At 38.6% G+C, this 19,775-nt stretch overlaps 2 protein-coding genes across 4 annotated transcripts in view; one reads left to right on the top strand and one right to left on the bottom strand.

Annotated features, from left to right (window-relative positions):
- The window catches only part of trim67 (tripartite motif containing 67), a 59,515-nt gene extending 45,883 nt beyond the window's left edge, over positions 1-13,632 (top strand). For both annotated transcript variants that reach the window (XM_076874060.1, XM_014409654.3), the window contains 6 exons: positions 892-1,055; positions 1,634-1,772; positions 4,774-4,898; positions 5,015-5,193; positions 8,379-8,541; positions 9,015-13,632. In XM_076874060.1, the coding sequence (XP_076730175.1) occupies positions 892-1,055; positions 1,634-1,772; positions 4,774-4,898; positions 5,015-5,193; positions 8,379-8,541; positions 9,015-9,062 (818 nt within the window). In that variant the 3' untranslated portion in view covers positions 9,063-13,632. The remainder of the gene's footprint in view (positions 1-891; positions 1,056-1,633; positions 1,773-4,773; positions 4,899-5,014; positions 5,194-8,378; positions 8,542-9,014) is intronic.
- A 280-nt stretch (positions 13,633-13,912) lies between these two features.
- fsaf1 (40S small subunit processome assembly factor 1) lies at positions 13,913-19,744 on the bottom strand. 2 transcript variants are annotated; one of them, XM_004550634.6, is made up of 9 exons: positions 19,528-19,744; positions 17,900-18,076; positions 17,690-17,781; positions 16,695-16,754; positions 16,355-16,450; positions 16,176-16,262; positions 16,052-16,086; positions 15,692-15,811; positions 13,913-14,176 (listed from the first exon to the last, which is right to left on the bottom strand). In XM_004550634.6, the coding sequence occupies exons 1-9, from the start codon at positions 19,604-19,606 to the stop codon at positions 14,173-14,175; spliced, it is 750 nt and encodes a 249-aa protein (XP_004550691.1). In that variant the 5' UTR covers positions 19,607-19,744; the 3' UTR covers positions 13,913-14,172. The 2 variants fall into 2 exon arrangements, with proteins under 2 accessions (XP_004550691.1, XP_012774481.1); XM_012919027.2 differs by lacking the exon at positions 13,913-14,176 and having other exon boundaries at positions 15,688-15,811.
- Positions 19,745-19,775: the final 31 nt, after the last annotated feature.

Here is a 19,775-nt window from a genome sequence, read left to right as displayed (position 1 = left end):
TGTTCTGCGTCAATGTAACATCCACATAAATGACATGAAACCAGATTTCTACAGCAGAACATTGCATTGTAAAGAGATGGCCGTTATTAATTACTTTACATAATCTGTATTTTTGATGTTGTGGCTGATTTCCATGTAATAAGTCATAAATTCAAATATGTAATATCAACAAAACATGCATTATCTCCTATACTGTCCGCCATGACTGCTGCCTTCCCCTGTGTTTTCCGTACTGTTATATATTTATCAGATAAGTACCTGTAAATGAAAAAGTGAAGAAAGATTTTTTTAATCTTTTCTTATTTTATTGTTTGTATGTTTGTTTCTCCTTTTGGAATTTGCTTTTCACCTGTTTTGTACAAGAGTTAGACTGATATGATGCTTTTCCTCTGATTTTATGCAGATTTTATGCAGGAATGATGCTTTGCTTTCATCAGTCTGGCCTTTGGTGGGGAGCCGATGTCTCATACTTTCTTACCACCTTTGCTGATTTATTTATTACTATCAAACTACAAGTCAGCCTTCAAAGCGCATATCAATCTAACCCAGTGCATCCCTACCACTACACTACCCTTTAAGTGTATGTAGAGTCCTCACTAGGTCCAGTTTAAGCCCTTAATAATTCCCAGCTGTTACCCTGTAAATGAACCCAGAGCTCTTTCACCTTTAAGGCTCTTTTTTAAATCTCCCACCAGATTGTCATTAAAGCTCCTTTTTCTCTTCATTCAGTCTGTTTAAAGGCAACCCGCCAGATGACGGCATCCCTGTATGTCTTCCTCTCTTCATCCTTCCACACTTTCATGTCTCCCTCCTTGTACCTCTTCTTTGTCCCAATTCCTCTCATTCATTGATTGCAAAATTTAAATTGCATCCATCCATCTCTCTACACAGTGGAGCCTAGACCCTCAGTGCCTCCAGCTCCTCTCCTGCAGCTGGAGAAGTGCTGCACAAGGAATAACAGCGCCACCCTGGCCTGGAGGGTAGCTATGCCCACCATCAACCCCATCGAGGGCTACATCCTGGAGCTGGATGATGGCAATGGAGGACAGTACAGGGTGAGTACTATTTGTTAAACAAAAGATTTACACTAATAGTGTTTCCCACAGAATTACTCTGTATCGTGGCAGTAATGAGGCACAGATCATATGTGTGCACCCAAAAGAAATGCATATATTTTTTGTGGAAATAGATAATAAAAAATAAGCAGTTGTGTCTCCAGGACAAGAGAATAAAGACAGCTGAACGACACCAAGAACCATCACAGCAGCAACTTGAACTTGTTTCTCAATCTCGTTGTTTTCTCTGAAGGTTGAAAAAGATTCGTGGGCAGCCTGCCCAAGAAATTTCTGTTTTTGGGAAACACTGCAATAACTCTACTGTGAAAATAACTAATCTAATCTGAAACTCAGAAAATGATGTTTAGTAGCTCTCCTCAATATGATGCTCATATCTGACAAAGGACAGATAATACTCTTTATGTGTGTAAGTATATGAGTCATCATCAAGCATGCATTAAAAGTGCTAGAGATCTTGACCTCTTCACTAATCCTTGAGCATATACTGCCTCAACTTGCATTTCAAATGATGCTGAGTTTGTGTGTGTCTGTGTGTGCGTGTTTGTGTGTGCCCCCAGGAGGTATATGTGGGGAAGGAAACAGTGTGTACAGTCGATGGTCTTCATTTCAACAGTTCCTACAACGCAAGGGTGAAAGCTTATAATTCCATTGGAGTGGGTCCATACAGCAAGACAGTCATGCTCAAGACTTCTGATGGTACGTGGTGTGTGCTGGAACTGGCTTAGCTTCCAGAGCATGACAGATGGACTCTTTGTCTGCCTTACTTTTGATTCTGCTCTTTTGGCTGTCTTGATTTCATTATATATTTTTACCCAAGGGATTTTTTTGTCTGCGAGCTTCTTTGTAAAACAGGTTTCATGATGTAATTTCATCTGACCTATGTAACTGTGAACAGAAAAGCCTCTTACATAGAGGAGGAGATGTTTTTGGGAGAAGGCAGGAGAAAGGTAGGTGGAAGATTTTGAAGAGGGTGAAGGAAATACACTGGACAGGAACAGTAGACAAAGAAAGGGGAAGAAAAGAGAAACGGAATAATGAAGAGGAAGCGGATGGAAAAAAGCTGAAGTAGACCAGGTTTGAGTAGACAGTAAAGAAAAGTCACAAACAAGAAGAAAACAGAAGGAAAGAAAAGGAGATCAAAGGAGCGGTTAAGTAAGAAAAAGAAAGGGGGCAATGGAAAAAGAGGATAAAGGTAAAACTGTACAGAGATGCAAAGGAAAAAGAGAAAAGGAAGGAAAAAACATAACTGCAAAGGGAGAAAAAACAGAATATACTGCTGGAGAAGAAAGGAAAGAATGAGATTAAGGACTCAGAGAAAGAGGAGGTGAAAGAAGAAAATAGAGACACCCACTGTGTAACAGCAGAGCAATGCGGGTGGAGATTTTTACAATACACAAACACACAAACAGTGTCTCTGAACCAGCCACAACAATAATGGGCATTAGAGTCTGTTTTCTGACTGATAACTGTTTATCCCACCCGCCCTCTTTTTATTCTTCTCTATCATCGTTCTTCTTCCTGCCTACTCTGCCTCTTTTTCCCTCCCCTTCTCCTCCTCTTCCTCCTCTCTCTCTCTTTGAGGATTGTACCGCAGCTACACCGAGAAAGAAAACTGCGGCGACGTGACTCTTGTTGAACAGACAGCAATGGCTGCAAACAAAAACATGGCATCCGTGTAGTGTGACAGTAAAAATCTCACGTGCAAGCACTTTTTTAATAATGCATTGGTAGTTGATGAAACATTTCCCGTCTCAGGCCTACACTTTACAAGTGCATTGTTTTCTGTGGATGAACCCAATTAGTTGTTGCCCACAACCGCCGTACAAAGATTTCTAAGGTCACATTCATTATAAAAGAATCTTTTAATACATATTAATGTGATTATTTGACAGAGTGATTACATTTATAGTCTTGTTTTTATCAGCCAGAGATGAAAATATCCCTTGCTGAGTTAAGCTGAAAGTTGTATTTATGTGTATTCCTTGAGCTTGTTCAAAGTATTTTGATAATTTAAAAAAATCAGTCACAGCAATTAAACTAGTTTGACTTTTCAGACCACACAATGCTCAGAGAAGGTGTAACAGACTCAAGTATGGGTCATTTGGAAGATGCTTGTAAAAAGCCTCTACTGTCTAGGGATGGGTATCGTTTAGGTTTTATCCGATACCGGTGCCAAACCAGTACTTTTGAAACGGTGCTGGTGCTTAAACGGTGCTCAAACTTTTGCTTTGGTCATTTTAGCCTTTTTGGCCAGGGTGAAGGGAGTATCTGCCATCAAACAAGAAGACAGCCGCATGTAACTACAACGGTGTTTGCTAGTTCACCTTACATGCATTAATTTAATAACGTGGTTAGCCTACTCAACTTAAATTACACACGAACATTAAGCTACTCACGCAGAGAAGAACGGCTGCTGCTGCCATCATCATCCGTCATCATTTCTGCTACACTGGCAGGGCTAGGGGTCAGGACTCTACTCTTCGGGTTCTTGGGGGATGTTGCTAACTTGGTGCATTTCTTGGCTTCTAAAAAAACTCTATGCATCGCCAGGTTGGTTGTCAGATTCGAGGTGTTATCTCCTTTGCACAGTATCACAGTATCACCTTAAAGCACTTGTTGCAGGCTGCTGAGTTTGCATCTTTTGCTGTGAAGTAAAGCCAGACTTTTGACCACTTTGCCTTGGGCATTTTTAATCTGTAGCTCTAAAAGAATGTACGTACCTGGGCCCACCTACTATCCTTGCAAAGATAAAATGATTGGCTAGAATCCAAAGTGTATGACATCTCAGGAAGAAAAAAAAAAGCACCGAAATAAAGCAATGAAATGTGCGCTGCTTTTGCCATAATGGCACCGGATACCGGTACCCATCCCTACTACTGTCTAAAGAGAATATTGTAGCACAGCTTAGGTTTTGAACTGAACAAACCACAAGACTTCTCGAACAATGTCCTTTTAATGTACAGCGCCATGTTTGGAGAAAGTCAAACACGGTGGTGGAGCGGTGATGGTTTGGGTTTGTTTTGCACCCACAGGACCTCGGCTCCTAGCAGTCATTGAGTCACCCTTAAACTCCTCTATACTCCTCTGATACTAAAGTATTTTAGAGTCAAATGTGATCATGTTTGCAAGAACACCCAAATTGGTTCATGCAACAGGAAAATTATCCAGCAAATCTACAATAAATAGCTGAAATAGAAAAGAATCAATATGCTACAATGGCACAGTCAAAGTTCAGACCTCAACCTGACAGAAATGCTGTTTTGGGACCTTAAGAGAGCTGTGCATTAATAAATGACATCAAACCTTAACGAAATGAAGCAAAGCTATATAGCAAATATGGCCATAATGAATTAAGACACTGAAAGTTATAAAGAAAACAATTACTTCAAGTTATTTCTGCTAAAGGTGGTTCTATGAGCTTTGAATCATGTTTTATTTTCAAAGGACTGTATAGGGTCTTTAATCCTATGAAAAAGAAAGCATGGCCCTTCTAGAATCAGTGATATAATTATTGGCTTTACTGTAGGTGTGGGTAGGTATAGCTACCCAGTAAGGTTCACTTTGGATGAGCAGTTTTTAAAATTATTTTAATAAGATGCAGAATACAACATGTGACTAAATTTAGTGTGAATGTTAGTACAGACTTACAGAATTTCCAAAGACTATTAGCAGGCTAACTGTTGTGTCCTTCTTACAGTGGCTTGGTTCACCTTTGACCCCACCTCAGCTCATCGGGACATTGTTCTGACTAATGACAACCAGACAGTTAGCTGTAACAGCTATGATGACCGTGTGGTGCTGGGGACTGCTGCTTTCTCCAAGGTGAAGTGTATACAGATATTTTCCATTTAAATTTGACAGCGATTAGCCTTTTTCTGTTGATTTTTGGTTATAGAAGTTATAGAAGATTCATTTTTTTACCCCCTATTGAATCTCAGGGCATTCACTATTGGGAGGTCAGCATTGATCGCTATGACAACCACCCAGATCCTGCGTTTGGCATAGCAAGGATCAACACCATGAAGGACATGATGTTGGGGAAAGATGACAAAGCCTGGGCCATGTATGTGGACAACAACCGCTCCTGGTTCATGCACAACAACTCCCACACCAACAGGTAGGTGCATGGGGAGCAACAACACCACCAACAGTTTTTAGTGATAACTTTTAACCATTGTTCCCTACCATTGGACATGTTGTATAATACTGGCATAAAATACATATCATATTTAAAAAATGAGAACAATTAAGAGATTCCATCTGCATGTTTTCAAGAAAAATCCCAAACTGATATCCTGCAGGATCCAGAGGCTCATATCATTCAAATGCAAAGACAACTGACAAAAGACTAATTTAAGATTATTTTTTAAAATAATATACTGGTTACCTTCCAATACAGTGCCTGAGTTTATTTGTTTTAGATTTGCCTTTCATCCTCATGTCCTTGTGAACTTTAGGTCTGTTTTCAGCTGCTATTTCGAGAATCGTTGTAGATCAGAATTCCACTTCTGTGCATGAGCATTGTGAGATTTTATCATGGACGTCAAACCTCTTCAGTGGCTTTTGTTGTCAAAATGATCAGATCATTTTGAGGAACATCGCTTCTGGTGGGGGTTTGTTCCCCAGCTACAACCCAGTGTTTGCCTATCAGGTCTTTCTTAAGAGAGTGCACTGTGAATTTTTCCTTAAGGTCAGACTGTCAATGGAGACTTGCAAATTGGGTAACAGCCCGAGGCTTCTGTGAGAGAACACTTGGTTGAGATGTGGTGCAGGCAAGAATGAACGGAAAGGTTTACCTGGGATGTGTTGCTTGGACATGGTGGCACTAACATAAAGACAGGAGGTAGCAGACTTGAAGTATCTAAGATTAGAGAACTGGCAAGATTAGAGGACCAGCTCAGGTCGAGTGTTTTGATGACACAGTTTGAAAGGCAAGGCTGAGATGGTTTGGACATGTGCAGAGGAGGAAAAGAAGAAGATCACACAGAAGATTTTTGGTTGGAGTGAAGGAGGACACTACAGGTAAGTTTGTGTGACAGAAGAGGATGCTAGAGATAGAGACAGATGATCCACTATGTTGATCCATAAAGAGAACAGCAAAAAGATGAGGAAAATTGGCACATGCAATTATGAAGACAATTCATGCTCTGCAGATTTGGGACTTTCTTTCTTTGCCCCAAAAATTTAAGTCAAGTAGAAGAGCTCCATTTGACACACTCGAGGAGATCCGGTTAGAAAGGGAGCTTCAGGGAGCAGTCGACAACTTGTAGTCATGCTGAAAGGATTTCAGCGATGCCCAGGGACAGATTGTTGAAGGGAACATCAGGAAAGCTAAAAAAGACATTGACAGCTTTTCCAGACTTTCACTATTATCACGCTGGTTTTCCCCGCTGCAGTTATTTAATACAAAGAACAAAAGACAAATCTTGAAATTTTTAAATTTGTTTTGTTTTGTCAAACTACAAAGTTAAAATTGAATATATTACTCATGCTGTGTGAACAACTCATAGGCTGCTAGGTTGTAAAAATCCCCGTTCCTGCGGCAAAGCTTTCATGGAGTTTTCAGCTCTTTCATCAACCCCTCTAAAGGATTGTTGTAGCACTTTCTGTCTTGGAAGAAGCTGTTCATAACATTAATGCCTTTAACATGTGTATCTGCAGACCGGATAGTATAATATGAAATCAGTAGTTTACGTTCCTTCATTAGGAATTTTCTGTAACATCCTTCAAGCCCTCAAATATTTAATAAACCATTAATTAGAAGGCACAATTAAATCTGAGTGGAGTGATGCTGGGATTTAATTTGTTCTATTTTTGCTGGCGAAGCTTTTAATCCTTTAATGATAATCCCACTACGGTGATTCATGAAGAGAAGGAGAAATACCTGCTGAATTTAATTTTTCATAACATGGCAATCCCAAGATTGTCATTATATCATTCCTAATGTACTATAATGTATTATTACTGTAGCAATACTGCTGTTTCCTTTACTATAAAATATGATTCAATTAGTTTGTAACATTAACAAATCCAACTTGTTAAATCTTGTCTTACTAGAAAGCAGCACTCATCATTTTAAGTAATTCATGAGCAACTTTTGTCGTTGAGTACAACAGGAGACAGGGACTCTGTAAAGTGTTTCCCTTATGCATTCATCATTCTGTCTTGTGCATTAAGTCTCATACTTCTAAGAGGTTTGGAAGCTATAACCATAGATGCACACGATGACAGAGAAACCCGAAGGCTCATACAATACTAACAAACAGACTAACAAACACACAGGGGAGCTGTATAAGATGGCTGCAGGAAACATCAAAACATGCATCTGCACCGTCTCTCTGTCTGCTTCACAAGGAAGCCATCAAACTCTCATTAAAGATTTATTCATGAAAAATATCTGCTCTCTTGACTTGTCAGTTCTCTACCCACCTTTCATGTCATTCATCGTGTCGTGTCGGAGCTTTATTTTTGACTTCTTAATCTCATATTGATTTCTTTATCTGTTAGTGCCCTGACAGCCTAATCCTGGTGAGTGTCTGCATTTCTATAAGTTTAGAGACATTTGTTTAGCTCTTAGCAAAAACACAAGCTTTGTGGTTAAAACATAGTTTTTTGGAGCGCCATAGATCGTTTTCATTAAGTCACTTCTTAAAACAGAGAACAGAGAGTTTACGTGTTAGACAAAAAGAGCAGACGTTTAATTTTAAATACATTTGATATGTGAAATAATTCATTCAACAGCAACTGAGCCAATTCTAACTTTGATTTATGAGTTACAGGGGTCTTTGTTTGCCATTTGATGCACTGTTAGCTTCAGGTTCCATGTAGAAGACGCCAACAAATGTCACATAAAACACACAAAATATGAATACAAGAGTGATCAGATTTTTTTAAAACTTTAACTAATTTAACACACACGTAGATTAAAGTATCATAAACCAAAATAATAATAATAATAATAATAATAATAATTAATTAAAAAACACATTAACCATCCCAGCAACAGCCTGTTCACTCTGCTGCCATTTGGCAAGAAATACTAAAGAACCTGTTGCTGCATCCCCAGACTTCAGAGTGCTGTCTTTAAACAAGCTGTGAATGAGTTAAAGGACTCTTCGGTGACTATGTTTTGTATTCATTCTTTTACATATATATTTGTCTTTTTTTGCAGCATGACACAACTACAGTCATATTTGTGCTGTGTTACCTTCAATGTGAAACTTAACCTACTACAAAATCTGTGCATTTACGGCACATATACATAACAAAATTGACTAGCTTTGTGTGTGTGGGTGTGTGTAGGGCAGAGGGAGGCATCACTAAGGGCTCGACTGTGGGTGTCCTGCTGGATCTGACTAAACGCACACTGACCTTCTACATCAATAAGGAACAGCATGGCCCAACTGCCTTTGAGAACCTGGACGGGGTCTTTGTGCCCGCCGTCAGCCTCAACAGAAATGTGCAGGTCTGTGTGTGTTAAAGTGCCATGTTTAACAGCAATGGAAAATAACCAGCTCCCTGATGGGCTGCCTTGATTGTTGACCTCGGTAAAGTGTTTACTGCAAAATAACTCAATGAAAAAAGAAGAGGAATTAAATTCAAGAATAGCAAGGAAAAATGGCTCCCTGAGGAGAGATTCTGTACACAGATGCGATGATTAACACAAACTTCAAAGCAACCAAGCTGCAACTACATTACTGTAAAATTCAGATGAAATATAGGTTATATTTATGCAGTTTATGAGACATTTAGTGAATGATTCCTAACCCATGAGCTCAGATTACTGTGTGTTCCAAAGGTAAATAAATGTGTCTTCTCCAAAACAAATTTCACATGAAATAGATGCAGTGGTGCTTTTATGTGCCCACTCTGATCTCTAAGATCACTGCCTGATTCGTGCTGATTTCAATGAGTGTTTTTTCCGTTTCTCTATTTCAGGTGACATTAGTGACAGGCCTGGAAGTTCCAAAGAATATCAAACAGTAAGAGCTCCCTCCTTACTCTGAGCGTGCCCTGGATACAAACCAATGATGTCATGTCCAGTACTGTCAGATGGGATCTGTTCCTCTCCCATCCTTCTCAAGTTGACCCTTAACCTGGACAATCTTCAGCTCCACGACTTTTTAGAGAAGTGACAAGTTTATTGGCTATAAATGTAATGATTACAGCTTGACGACGTCACTGCAGAGATGGCTGGAGGGCCATACTTTTTTCCACTGCCCAGTTTATTTTTCTCAAAGATACAAACAACACTGATATTATCTATATTCCAGCTTGCACAGTTTATGTTATTTTAAACAATCTGGGCTTAACTCCGCCCCTTAAAGATTTTATATTGTGCAGGAAAGATCATTGTGAGTTGAAAAATAAAGAAAAAATAGACCACAAGCAACACAGTTTTTAGGAGGTGGAAAAAAAACTCCTGAGAGAAATGATTCAGCAGTGCTTTTTGTTGCTCTGCTTCTCTCTCAGGTGTGTTTACAGCCGAGATGAACACGAGTCATTTGTAGGACTTGTGTAGTGGCACCATGGGTTTTTTCTCTCATAAAATATTTAAAAGCTAAACTCTCGCTTCACACTTTCATCTCAGTGTTGACTCCAACAGCACTGCCTTCTCTGTTTTCTCTGTGATTTCTTATCTGTGGTAAGGAATCTGACAGCCATCTTAAAGCCGGCAAAGCTTCCCTCATGATCGACTCTCTTTCTCATGCAAAGCGGCGCAAAGATCGTTTGATAGTGTTGTCAGAACGGTTTACATATTGAGGTCAGTCTGAGAAGGCTGGAACTTAATTCCATTTCATTTTTCAGTAATCTGACAGATCTACTGAGCCAGGGGTGTATTATTTTGAAATTCACAGTCTCAAAGGCCTAGAGACCACCAGCCTTTTCTTTTCCTTATTTGTCTTAAAAACCTAAAACTCCGACATCAAAAAAGCTCCCACTAAGATGTAGCAGATCGCCACATTTCGACGTCTTTGGCAGTGAACTTTTGGACTCTGCTAGAACATGAAAATGATTGCACCACTTGGTATGACTTATCCACTGGCCAGTAAGAAACATTACTGTGGTATTTAATAAATCACGTGGCCATGCAATTTGCATACTGAAACAAACCTATTTGCCTGCAGGGGCATCTCAGACTCAAAGAACTGTTTTGACTTTGACAGATCATTGTCAGAAAATGCTAAAACGAAGTAGAATCGAGCCAAACTTCATTTTCTTTGATTTACAATTTAAAGATAATATAATACACCCCCAGTCGATGAGAAAAGTATGGTCGTCTCAAGAACATTTCATTCTGTGCTCATCTCTCAGTCTCACTGCAGAATCTCAAGATGCTTTCAGACACCTTTTATCTGTGGCCCTGAACGTTATCTTTTAAAGTCACATCAGGTAAAGCTACATAAGCTGCTACATTTATCATCAGGGACTAGATATGGCAGCCTATAGAGGACAGTAGCTTCAACCAGACCACTGTGACTCAGGACATGAGACACTGTATAAAGTACATAGGTATAAGTACACTGTTTATGTATGTTTTATCAGTTCATGGAATGGAAGAATTCATTAATTGAGGTTATTTAATCTACGACTTGTTTATATCTGAGCCATTTCTGTTCCCTATAATGTGAGTTTGAGAGGTAGACTGACATTACCACATGACAGTGGGTTTACATGTGAATGGACATCCTCAAACTGTAAATACTGATATGTGAGTTATGATTATAACATGTGACATTAAGCATGGATTCAAACAAGTTTACAAACTATCTGAAGCTGTATTGTAAATAGTGTACCGTTTGTCTTTGCAATGAGGGACCCTGAAACCAACCGCTATAACAGCTCGCCCCCTGCTGGTGAACGGTGGCGAGAACAAGATTAAGGCATCCCCGACAAAACCTGCCGATATCTGTTTTCATGCTTTTCATCACAGACTTTTTAAAATGTGTCAGGATTTATGTTACTGTAAATCACAAACTATCTCATGATATTTTGGACATTTAAACATAAAGTTTACATTAAAAGGGTTGAACATTTTACATTGACAAATTAGTGTAGCACTTGTATACTTACTGCACCCTCATTCTTTAAAATATACCACAGAAATGAACAGAAATAATGTGTAAGGTTAAGAATTACTGGTATTTTTACAGGAAATGATCAGGTCTATTTTGAATGCCTATTTTAAAAACATTTAGTTACTAGTAGAGATCTAGGTTTCTAAAATAAAGTAAATATCTTTATTTTTTCTTTATTTGGACGTTTTACTAAGTTTTTAGGAGGTAGAGATGGGATATTATATTTATTTTTAAATCAGCATTGATATTTTGAATGTTAAATTCTTTACATTTGCATTGCAGTATATCTTATTTATAGGCATTTCATACACCTGGGCTATATAAAATATTTCTGAGAATGATGATCTCAAGGGAGCCACAAATAGTGAACTCATAAAGTCAAGTCAAATGTAATTCCATATACTATGATGTGTAATATGTACAGGGTGTCCAGAAGGGATTTGTCACCAGTATCAACTCAATTTAATTGAATTGAATTTATATAGCACCAATTCACAACAACAGCTGCCTCCAGGTAAAGACTTTACACTATTACAGTAAGAACCCCAATGATCGCACGATGCCCTACGAGCAAACACTTGGCGATACTGGGAAGCAAGATCTCCCTTTAAACAGGAAGACTCAGGGTCAGGAAAGGTGCAGCCATCTGGTTGGACCGGTTGGGAGGTGATGAGAAAGGGGGGGGAAAAAGGAGCGCGTGAAAGGACAAAAGACTGACTATTGGAGAAGGAAAACAATTTAGTCACAGGTACCCATTCAATTGAATTAAACAGAATTCAGCTGAAGAAAATAAATAGAGAAATCAAGGCCTCCATGGAGCATTTTAAAACCTGCCAGCATTGCTTTTGCTCAGTTTGGCCAATCATTTGCCATTTGGTGTTTGCTGTTAACCCTTTTTTAATGTGACTTCAATCGATTCAATAACATTTGCTTTAACATTGCATAACCACTGTGTAGCTTTAGATGGAGGGTCGTTTCAGTGGGAAGAAAATCTGAATCTGTGTGTTAATGCTTCTAGCATCGGGAACGGCAATTTTGTGGCACTGTGCTGATACCAGCCTTTTTAAAAATGCAGTTATTTTTGGTGGAAATGGGTAGAACCACACTGAGTTTCAGAAAGACATTAAGACGCCAGTGGAAAAGAAGCAATGCTTTGTCTGCCTGTTTTTTTCTTCTTTTTGAAGCTACCTGCTAGAGCTCAACAAAGTTAGCATACAGATGGTTTAATAGTGTAGGCTTTATAAGTTAATGAACCAGATCTTTTGAACTGAACCAAAAATGGAGCTAGATATGTATACTTCAAGCAGATACTGCAGTAACTGCACCCAAGTGGCAAAAAAAGCACTTACACCAAGCCTGTTGACTAAATCATGATGACAAGATCTATTTAAGTTTACATTCATCTGTAAGTGAAGATTTTTAACCCAAGTACTCTCTTCACTTAAATGTAACATATTTCCTTTGTAACATGAATACAGCGTTAGTGCAAATGTCAGAATTTAAAGCAGCTTACATTTTTTTTTTACCTGATGTGCCCCAGACTGCCAGCTTTCACCTAAGGGCTACATTTACATCACTTCTGGCTGCTCAGCTCTGACCTTGCTGCCACCTCCCACGCCAGATGCAGAAACCTGCCCTGAGGCTGAATTTGCTGTAACAGGAATAGATTTCTAGACAAAAGTGAAATATCGTGTAACCAGCCTTCTGAAAAGTTGGATGATTTGGGGTTATGTCTCTGTGGTCTGTATGGATGTCAAAATGATAGTCAGGAAATCGTGACTGGAGGCAATTAAAGCTTCTGCTGAGGGGCTCAAATTCACCCTGTGTTAACATTTGGTTCCATATTTTCTTGCCTAAAAATCACTTAAAACAATATTATTTCACAGAAACGAACAAAAAACAAATCTTGCATATTAAAATATTCATGCTGCAGTCACTTCTGTCCAGATGTATTTGTAAGAGTTCCTGTATGAAATGTCCCTTTACCCAACACTTACCCACCCATGAATGTGACATATTTTACCAATTTAATTTTAATGGTATGGTGCTGGGAATTACACTAGTATTATTAGATTATGTTTGAAAAAGTAGAGGAAAAAATGTAATTTATTTACTCTATAAAGTATTTATAAATATTTAATTATGTATTTTCTTTTGTATAATATCCTCTTGAATGGCTACTAATATGGTCTGTGTTTGACCAGTAAGGATTGCAAGTCGAAAACGGCCCGCGTCTGTAAAATATTTTCTGAATAAAGGAGATGTGCTTACAGCTTCAAACATGTGACACGCTGCAGATGAGCTTCATGTTTTCCTCTTTTTGAACTGTATATACACAACAACAAAAAGGCTGCTTCAAGAAAACTGTGTGAGAATTTGTGACCTCACCCAGCTGCACACTGCCAACTCAAAGGTCTTGTTTTATCATAGTGTCGCAAAACTCCAACTGTCATGTTTTCCCTTTAACAAAATGGAAACGACTGCAAGAGATGGTTAATATGGGAGAAAAACTGTAAGATCATTCTGCTTTCTCACGGTCCATTCAGCGTGTGCATGTGCGTTTCATCTTGAAAACTTCTGCCAAGACTTTACTTGCGTGTAATTTTTTAATTATTAGGCCCACCTGCCCTGTTATGATCCAGTCCCTTCCTGCCAATATAAATGTTTTGTACAACTACATTTCAGTTTGTAAATGAGAAATGCATTGCAATTACATACTTTTAAAAATGTCAGTGTACAACACAAGATACACAAATGTCTCTTTTTTGTCATTTATAAAAACAAAATAAATAAACTGTGATGGAAGATGATTTGACAGTATTCGGTCTCCAGTTATGTGCTTTAAGACTTGTCCATGATGCACAGTCGAAGATCAATCCACTGAATTTCTCACACAATAGTCACCAGTAACACCATCCCTCCCAGACAGTGACATATTATCAGGAAATGTCTATTGTGTCCACTTCCTCTCCATAACATGCTGGTATGCATTTTCCATTCTGTAGGATTCAAATTCCTCACCTGCAAAACAAAGAAAATAAATATGTACTTTATCACCAAACGTTTAACCACAGCTTTTTACCCTTTAAATTGTTTCATATCTTGAAAATCCACTTTAATAGGATCATTAGCAGTAGCGGCTCCTGAGTATAAACAACAGTGGGGCAGACATTGGCTCTGGTGCCGAATTGCTAACCACACCCATATTTATTGTGACATCTTTGGGCAGCTACATTAAAAAAAAACTTTAATCATATTACAATTAATGATTATTACAATATGAATCTGTCTGCAAGCAGCAACAGATTTTCTTTGAATATGTTAACCGGATATAGTGCAATAGATGAATGTCACAAGTGACTGAAAAGTCTGTCTTATCCAATATACACAACACCAACTATCGAGGTATAATACGAAGAATAAAACTAAGATAAATAAGGCATTTTTTTCTTTTTAGCAGGTTATTTAGTCTTGACTATTGGATAAACAACACAAAAGGTTTTGTGTGTAATGTCAATCACAGTTTTATTGAAATCAGAATTTCATGCTTCAGTTGCTTTTCGATTGACAGCATTGCCAGTGCCTTCAGTCTGTCCTGTGTCCTTTAATGCCTTGAGTTGTTTGAGTGTGTAAAAGCATCATTCAGACTTTATGGTCATCATGGGTTCAGTGATCAGAATCCAAAGTTTAGGAAAACATCCTGTAAGTTGTTTTTATTAAAGGGCTCAAACATGCGCTGCTACACATCCTGAAGTCAGGGTTTTCATATATGAGTGAGAGCTCTGATTGCAGCCGCGATTTATTCAACATTGAATATGCATCAACTGCCTTCCCCAGTTCCGCTGTTGGGATGCGGACTAACATGAGAGCTAACAGTTCTGCCCCTCTGTTACTCCTGCTTGTAGTTCAGATAACTGATGACAGAGCAACACGATGAATACAAGGACACGTGGGTGTTGACCTGCCCTGCCCCATACCTCCAAATTTGCCATTAAATTGAGAAGAACACAAAATTACTTTCAGATAAAAATGATCAAAACAGAATACAAAACATAAATAATAAATTGAAAGGCAAGTAATTAAATATTAATCATATTTTAGGACTGATTTATAACACAGCAGAGAAGCACTGATTCTGTTATTCTTTGCTTCAGAGCAGACGAACTCAGCTGGTTTTCTGTTAGTGTTTGCTTCTCTCTTATGTTCTACACGTCTTTTACGGTATCACCATAACTGACACGTCGTTCTCAGAGAGCAAAACTATTACATATTTATTTTAGCGCAGGCCATAAAGTACAGGGGAAAAACTCAAACACCACTAACTCTGCATTAGCGTGTTAAAACACGTATACACTGAGAATTTGCCCCTTTTTAAAGTTATCAATCAGAAAGAAATTTAGAAGCCACTGAAAATCTCATTCAGGGCTGTATCATGAACAGTGATACAGCCACTTTGATTTAAATACACTGAAAGACTGTTAAACAGTTTGCTTTTAGACATCGTTCTCTGTTTTGGTCATTTCCTATTTTCCTCACTTGTTGCCTTTGATCTTCTGGATCTCCTTGGAGCTGAGGAGCAGCATGCCGTTCTTGAAGCGGCCCACCTGACCAGAGGGGGCTGCGCCAGGACCCGAGGGTACAGTTGTCTTCCTGTTTCTGACAGAGCAGTAGAAGCAAACACAGGTTGGAGCCACAGAAATGATAAAAAATAAAATATTTTATATTATACTATAAATATACTATATGAAAATAGTATATTTTCATATTTAATTACTAATTTTTGGAGAGTTAGGATGAATTCTATGATGGGGAAGTATTTCATTAACAATAATTAAAGTTCATAATTAAGGTAAATAATCAATGATATTTAAGAAAGGTGTGACTTTATTCACCTACCTCTGCTTACTCTTCTTCTTCTTTTTCTTCAGGCCCTAAAAAGAAATAATTTATGCTACATTAAGAACAGCAAATAGAAGTAATTTTCCTGTAAGTGTGACTGGCCTGAAAGTGCAGGTCGTACCAGCTGAGCCTCCTCCTTTTCCTTCTCTTTCTTCTCTTTGATTTGCTGCTGAAGTATCTTATAGTTCGCATATTCCTTTTTAGGAGGCTGATAGAGACATTAAATACATGAAAATTGGGCCATAAAAAAAATCTGCTCTATAGCAAAATTTAAAAGTTGGATTAAAATGTTGCTCTTACTCTGGCTCCCAACATGACCGCTCTGTCCTGTTCAAAAACACGCTGCTCCTCCTTCTTATAGCCTGTAATTCCAAACCGATGGACTTCCAGACGAGCCTGACCCCAGCACACAAATACAGTAAAAGCCAACAGAAATCATGTAGATATGAAGAGCTACATGACTGCTAATTATATTTTTCAGAGAACAATAATCTACAGCTATATATATATATATATATATATATATATATATATATATATATATATATATATACACATACACATGAACAAAACATGGATTCCAATCTTGTGAAGAAGCAATAACAAAGTAAATTGAAGTAAACTGTGGTGAAACCATCACCTTTTCCAAATTGAGTTCTCCTAGCTGGTCGCTTTGCTCCTTTTCTGCTATGTGAAGGGCCTGGAAGGGATGACAGCAGAAACCCAAAGGCAATGAAGACGGGAGGAAAAGGAAAGTGATGAGAATCATTTCTGACAGGAGGATCTTTAAAGGAGGTTTGCTGGAGGTCAAACAGTAGGATTTAGCAGGTTTCATAGTATCAACTGGAAAACAAGTTTCCAAGATGAAAATGCTGTAAAATGAACTGCAACAGCTCCTAAAAAAATGCCTGTGACAAGAGGAGATGACTGCATTTCCTATTAAGCCTATTGGCACAGAAGCCACTGCTGCTGATCCTTCTATAGGTAGCATCCATAACTCTGTTTCTAATCTACTCTTTCTGCACATTTAACCCCCCAAATTGATAAAAACAAATTAAAACAGTTACAATTACGTTGTTACTTGCATTACAAAGGTTTGATTTTAATTTGGGTGTGTGAGGAGGTAAAGGGTGGAGCGATCTACAGCGTTACAGCTTTAGAGCAGTAGTGATATGGACATTACCACTGCGCTCTTTTCCTGTTGTGCTATAAAAAAATACAATAAAAATTTAAAAAAGTGCAAACTGCACAAACATCAGTCTGCTGCTAACAGAACTGCAGCTTTGCAAATATCTGCACAGACAGCATGCTAATGCTAGGCCAGCTAAGAACCCAGAGTGGTGATGAAACTGAGTGAATGTTGACCCAGCCCAGCAGCCAAAGCCTGATCTTCAACAGGTAAAAGTCACACCCATAGACTCAGTTTCTATGTGTTCATGTTTCTAAAGAAGTAGTTAAGTAATGTACTTTTATGAAAAGTAACAAGAAAAATGTGTAATATCCGTAACGACTCCCAACACCAGTTGCTAGCTGGATACAAGATTTTTTTTTTGCACACCATCGACATGAACTGAACTATACCAGCCTCCAAACAAATATAGAGAGCCACAGTAAGCTCAAGTACAACAGACTTACAGGTGTTTTGTTGGGGTTTGGTGTTGACTTTTTTCTTTTCTTTGAGGGGTCTTGAAATGTGACTACCTCCACCTGGTTCACTTGCTCGAAGGCTAGAAAATGGGATGAATCAGATTAATGAGTAAAAAAAAGAAAAGAAAGAAAACTTAATGACTCACAGACAAAAGTGAAATGACTGAGGGTGTTATATACTGTTGCTATGCTGCCTACCCGTTTGCTCAGCCTTTCGTTGTTGCTGCTGCTGCTGCTCAGCATCATGTTGCTCTGCTCTGTAGTCTTCAGTGTCACTGCATATATCCTTCACTGCAGGGAGCTCCTCTTCTTCCTCCCAATCTTCGCATCTTTTTCGTTTTTTCTTCTTCTGAGACTTCTTTTTTGGTCCTGATCCTACATCATCAATCAACAATATGATTCAGAATCCAGACCCTGTAACGTTTTGTTTACATGACTTGGCCATGAACTCTGGTAAAGTCAGTAACACAAGAAAGTAGCAGACACCTGACTTTTAAAGTATAGGTAACTTTGCACTTCTGTAGCAAAAACTAAACTGCAACTAATGCAGTCCAGCAAAGCAGTATTAAAATAAATCTCTTCCTGCTATCCTTCTATCTCAACTCACCCCCGACACTTGCCGTCACCACTCCACCAAACCGGCTTGTGCCCTGTCCACTGATACATTAATAATGACAATGTTCAGGATTTGCATTAACTTGATCAAAGAGTCACAATATAACTTTATGAAAATGTCGAGAATGCAGTTTGTGGTGCTGCTTAACTACATTGCATGAACTATATTTGTTTTTATCTAGACTGCACTACAGAGAAGAGGAATGAAAGTCAGTAGGAGTAAGACAGCATACGTGTGTGAATGAGAGGGAGACAGATGTAACAGTGCAGACCTAATAAGTTAAGGTAGTGAAGGTGGCTCAGTTTTAACTATCTAGGTGCATAACAGTCAGTGCATAACAGAGGTGAAAAGGAGTGTAGGTAGGGTGGAGATGAGTGTCAGAGCTGATTTGTGACAGAAGGATAGCAGCAAGAGTGAAAGCGAAGGTTTAAAAAACATTAGTGAGTCCTACTATGATGAAACAAAGAGACTAAGCTCGAGGTTGCAGAGCTAAAGCTGTTGAGCTTTTCACTGGGAGTGACCAGAATGGACAGTATTAGAAAGGAGTACATCAGAGGGACAGCTCGGGTTGAGCAGTTTGGAGACAAAATTCATGGATGTAGTGAACGAGGACACGTTCGTGTTGGTTGGTGTGAAAGATTATGATGCTGGAGGTAGCTGCGAGATGGAAGCTGAAGCAGTTGTCAGATGGAGAAGCTTTTTATCAAGTTTCGACACTTGACTTATTTTTAATTTTCATGCTTTTTTTAATCTCGGTATGCGAATCTCAGTATTTACTGTATAATATAATACGCTGTCATTTACTCATGTGGTTCATGTACATTAAAAATCACCAGTGTTGCTTTTCTGTGTTTTTTTTATTATAGCCATGTGAAGCCCTTTGAGTTGCACGTTTATATGGATGGTGCAACATAAGCAAAGCTGAGCTGAGCTTTGTATACTAAGAGAGTTTTCTGCCATTTACTGGTATAATATTCATTTTAGGTGACAACTCAGTAAACATGAGCTAACTTTAGAGTAACTATTCTGGCTAATACAACGAAACATGTAACATAATTTAAAGACATTTTTCGATGCTTCTTTTCCTTGCAAGTAGACTCATGAAACATAATATTATAACCAACAAGTAATAGAGCAAATCTCAAACACAGTACCAGCCTTTAAAGTAGCCAGTAAAGCTAACATTAGCCAGCCAGCTAACCACACTTACCAAAGTCATAAAGCTTGTCCAAAACATGCTCCAGAAACAAGCAATCTTCGTCTTTATTCCCGTTTCTTTCGGACCCCATTTCGTGCTAATAATAAGCAGAGTAAGCGGTAAAAATGAGAGCTTAAGTATTGTCGCTAACTTGCTCGTTTCAATGACAACAGAGCGCACATGGTACATGCAGTGCAACCCGGCATATTAGTCCTGTCCGGCCACCGTAGGTAAAAGAGGGAAGGGCTAAAATGCTGCCA

The sequence above is a fragment of the Maylandia zebra genome, linkage group LG15 (genome assembly GCF_041146795.1).
Source record: "Maylandia zebra isolate NMK-2024a linkage group LG15, Mzebra_GT3a, whole genome shotgun sequence".
Lineage (NCBI taxonomy): Eukaryota > Metazoa > Chordata > Actinopteri > Cichliformes > Cichlidae > Maylandia > Maylandia zebra.
The sequence above is the reverse complement of the archived record's forward strand: the minus strand, read 5'-3'. Positions and strand labels throughout refer to the sequence as shown.